At 47.8% G+C, this 3,977-nt stretch overlaps 1 protein-coding gene across 2 annotated transcripts; it reads left to right on the forward strand.

The window, feature by feature from the left end:
• The first annotated feature begins 350 nt into the window (after positions 1–350).
• LOC119312093 (putative ALA-interacting subunit 2) lies at positions 351–3,397 on the forward strand. Of its 2 annotated transcripts, none has more exons than XR_005151233.1 (9): positions 351–550; positions 1,032–1,093; positions 1,192–1,266; positions 1,359–1,475; positions 1,679–1,749; positions 1,850–2,144; positions 2,265–2,566; positions 2,818–2,903; positions 3,021–3,397. XR_005151233.1 is itself a non-coding variant. In XM_037587828.1 (9 exons), the coding sequence occupies exons 1-8, from the start codon at positions 481–483 to the stop codon at positions 2,870–2,872; spliced, it is 1,035 nt and encodes a 344-aa protein (XP_037443725.1). In that variant the 5' UTR covers positions 353–480; the 3' UTR covers positions 2,873–2,903; positions 3,021–3,397. The 2 variants fall into 2 exon arrangements, 1 of the variants encoding a protein (XP_037443725.1); XM_037587828.1 differs by having other exon boundaries at positions 353–550; positions 2,265–2,554.
• Positions 3,398–3,977: the final 580 nt, after the last annotated feature.

The following is a 3,977-nucleotide window of genomic DNA, read 5'->3' on the forward strand; positions in this document are numbered from 1 at the left end:
CGACCGGACGACGGCGAACTGCGGCTCGGCCGCCGCCCCCGACGAGCTCCTGACCTCCTCCCGCATCTCCCCTCTCTCTCTCTCTCTCCGGCGCCTCTCTCCCTCTCCTGGGGCGAAATGGGGAAATGAGCTCCTGACCGCGACGCGCAGAGCGAATTAACGGCGGTGCCACCGGTCGTTAGCCCCGTCTCACGCCGTCAACCTCACGGCCCGCTCAACCCAAAGCCCACAATAACTGGGCCGATCATGGGCCCCACCTTTCCAGGCCCAAAGCTATCCACCGGGCCTAGCTCAGGCCCGTATCCCTCGTCACTCTCTCTCCGTGCTGACCTGACGACCCGTGGGCTCTCCCACCTGCAGCATCTCTTCTTCATCTCCGGCTCCTCTCCCCCGATCTCTCGCCCGCGACCTGCTCCGATACCCTGCGAAGTACGGACTCCGGCGAGCTTACGGGGCTCGCGCGGCGAGCTCGCGGCCGCGATGGACGAGGCGGGCACCTCGTCGTCCGCAGGCTCCGCCCCGCGCGGAGGGCGCCCGGCGAGATCGGGAGGTGAGCCAGGTTTTGATCACGCCGCTCGCTTCGATTCGGCCGCTGATGAGCTGTGCAGCGCATCCGTCTGCGTGAGTAGGTGGCTCCGTATGCTAGGGCTGGTAGCTGTCTGCGATCTCGAGAAATTTGTGCGACGAATGCATCTTAGCTGCCATATGTGGATTTACCTCTGCGTGCTACGGTCGTCACTTGACTTTGGTGATCTTGGGTGTGGGCGTGCTATGTTAGTTGGGTTTCATATCATTCAGAGGCCATTTTGCATAGGGTCAATCGAGTGAGGACATAGGCAATCCACATCATCATCTAGATCGAGGGAGATGCAAATGTAAAATGTTGATGCGCTATCAGCAAGCTTCGTTGTGTCAACTCCATACTGAAATTGTTTCTTGCACAGCAGGACAGTGAATGTCGTTTACGCACTTACAGATTATAGGTTTCTTCCCACCTGATGCTATCTAGGTTGATCATGTCGGTTTTGCAGTATTCTATAAGTTCACCCAGCAGGATCTTCCAGCTTGGAAACCGGCAATGACACCAGGATACGTAAGCTGGCACTGACCCTAAATATAGGTTTTTACATATGGCATTAAGTATTTGCATAGTACTCCTACCCTTATATGGCATTACTTCCGTTGTTGCAGGTGATAGCCATTTTCTTGATAATTGGGATTATTTTTGTACCGCTTGGACTAATTTGTCTTCAAGCTTCAAACAGAGTAATAATTGATTTCTTTTCTGTCTGATAGATGCTGAATTGGCATTAGTTTGGTTGTCATACTAAATGTGCACTCCTGCTCTGGGCGTGCAGGTTGCAGAAATCGTTCACCGTTATGATATTGATTGTGTACCTAATGCTTACAGAAGCAATAAGCAGGCCTATATCAAAGACAGCTCGATTTCGAAGGAATGCATTCAGAAAGTGAAGGTAGTTTCTTATCAGATCTAGTCAGACATCATTTCTCCTATTTACTTTTCATGTATCTAATCAGAAGTTGATGTTCAGTTTGGGACTGTGAGATTACATCAGGCACATATTACTGTTTTTCTTGTCCTATCTTCCTAATATTTCTATTACTTGTATGTTCATTCTTCAGAAAAACGTTGAGACTTGAGAGTGTATATTTACAGGTACAATACCACATGAAAGCTCCAATTTATGTGTATTATGAACTCGACAACTTCTACCAGAATCATCGTAGGTAATTACACGATTGGTTAAATTTACTTCTCAGAGTCTTGGAAAAAGAAACACTATGTCCTCTCTTGCTGAAACAAAAGGAATCTGTTAATGCTGAACAGGTATATCAAAAGTAGAAGCGACAAGCAACTACGCTATGGGCTGAAATACACTGATAGCTCATGCAGTCCAATAGAAAAGAGCGACGGCCTTCCAATTGTTCCCTGTGGATTGATTGCCTGGAGCTTGTTCAATGATACTTATGATTTTACCCGTGGATCCATGGGAATAGTGGTTGATCGGAAAAATATTTCATGGAGAAGTGATCGGGAGCATAAGTATGGCAAGGATGTCTATCCTTTCAACTTTCAGAATGGATCTTTGATTGGAGGAGGAAAACTTGACCCTGATATACCAGTGAGTACTTCTATATCTAGAGTGTTGTTGGTTGCTCATGCATTAGTCTACATCTTTCCTTAAGAAGACAAGTTAATGCTAGTTTTCTTCCATTTTAACTGAACAACGTCCTTTTGTCAGCTAAGCAATCAGGAAGATCTTATCGTGTGGATGCGCGCAGCTGCTCTTCCCCAGTTTCGAAAGCTGTATGGTGTCATCGAAGAGGATATACAAGCTGATGAAATCATTACCATGCACATAACAAACAATTACAATACCTACAGCTTTGGTGGAAAGAAAAGCCTGGTTCTTACAACATCAACCTGGCTAGGTGGCAAGAATGACTTTCTTGGATATGCATATCTTATCACTGGTTCCTCGAGCATTTTCTTGTCGATTCTCTTTGCTCTGATCCATGTGAAAATCCCAAGGTAATCGATAAGGTGAATGTTTCGAATTATCCTTTGTGACCATCTTCCACTTTGTCCATATCTCTCTTAGAGCATGTTGTCTGAAGGCGATAATACTACTAGTCTTTGATTCCCCGGTCATAACAGCCTAACACTGTAATTACGCAGCAGTTAACAAAACCTCCTAGTGACGATTGTTCAATTGCATGTACATTCACATACGCTGTACACACTGTAGTTTGTGGATTGGCTAGATCTGTTTCTCATAGCTGATGAATTTGCAGGCCACATGGTGATGCTGCTTACCTATCTTGGAGCAGGAAAAACGGCAATAACTAAGCTTCTGTTCATAGTTTTTTCTTTGTGTAAGGTACACGCTCTGATCGACAGTAACCTCCCTGTAAAGCCAGAAGGAAATATCCTGTTTCTTTTACCTGTAACAACATGCGGTTGAGATAATGCTCCAAGTACTCCCTCTGCCGTGCAGCTAGCAGTACAGCACCCTGGCCAGAGGTTTCCCCGCGGCGTTCCGTCTGCGCACCCTGTCTCGAGGGAAATGGCATAGTAGCAGCTTCAGGTTTCATACACTCGACACTTGGACGGAGCATGAAATGCGTAGCAGCTTCAGATTTCATACACATACTTGGAGCATGAAACGCTTGATGACTGCTGAGGATATACGGTAAGGCCATGGTTCACCGACATGTTCGTGCAATTCAGGCCAGCGCTCTGACGGCGCCCTCGAGGAAAACTAGAGCCGTGTAAAAACTGATATATGTGTATGTAAAGCGCCATACCATGGATTCCATGATGTTGTATGAATGAATACATATAATGTTTCAGTTTCGTGCCGATGTCGAAGCATGCTTTTCCTCCTCTTGAAAAATCCGGTACTCAGACGACAGTCCCACCTGAACAGACTCCCATCGAGCGCAGACGTGACACTCGACCACTCTGTCCTACTCGGTCGTGCGTCGCAAGATCGATCAGAGGCTCACATCACTCACACGCTGACACCCTAAAGCTGCCCTCTATGATTTGCCTTTTAATTTCCCCTCTATGATTTGGTCCCGTGTCTCCACCATCATATCATTTTGTCTCGGCGTCGCGTCATCTACGTACGCTACTATAGCTGGCCATCTGTCTCATTCGCCCGTTTAAGACTGGATACATGCAAGGAATTATACTTACTGTATCGCCGCTGCAGATGATTAAGCAGGGCTGTGTTTGCGTCGCGTGCGATGCTAGCAGAAGCGACGTGTCCCGCTCAGAGGCCGCTGCGGCTTTGCGTCGTAGGAGGAGTACGTCTGTACCGGTCGAGCAGGGGGGTGTAGCTGCCATGTGGACGTTTACCGGTAACTCTAAGGATACGACAAGCCTGACACTGTTCGGCCACCTTGTCATGCGTGGCGGCTGCCGGCCCGCCGCTGCTGCTGCTGCTGAT

Source organism: Triticum dicoccoides, chromosome 5B, assembly GCF_002162155.2.
Source record: "Triticum dicoccoides isolate Atlit2015 ecotype Zavitan chromosome 5B, WEW_v2.0, whole genome shotgun sequence".
NCBI classification, from domain to species: Eukaryota; Viridiplantae; Streptophyta; class Magnoliopsida; order Poales; family Poaceae; genus Triticum; species Triticum dicoccoides.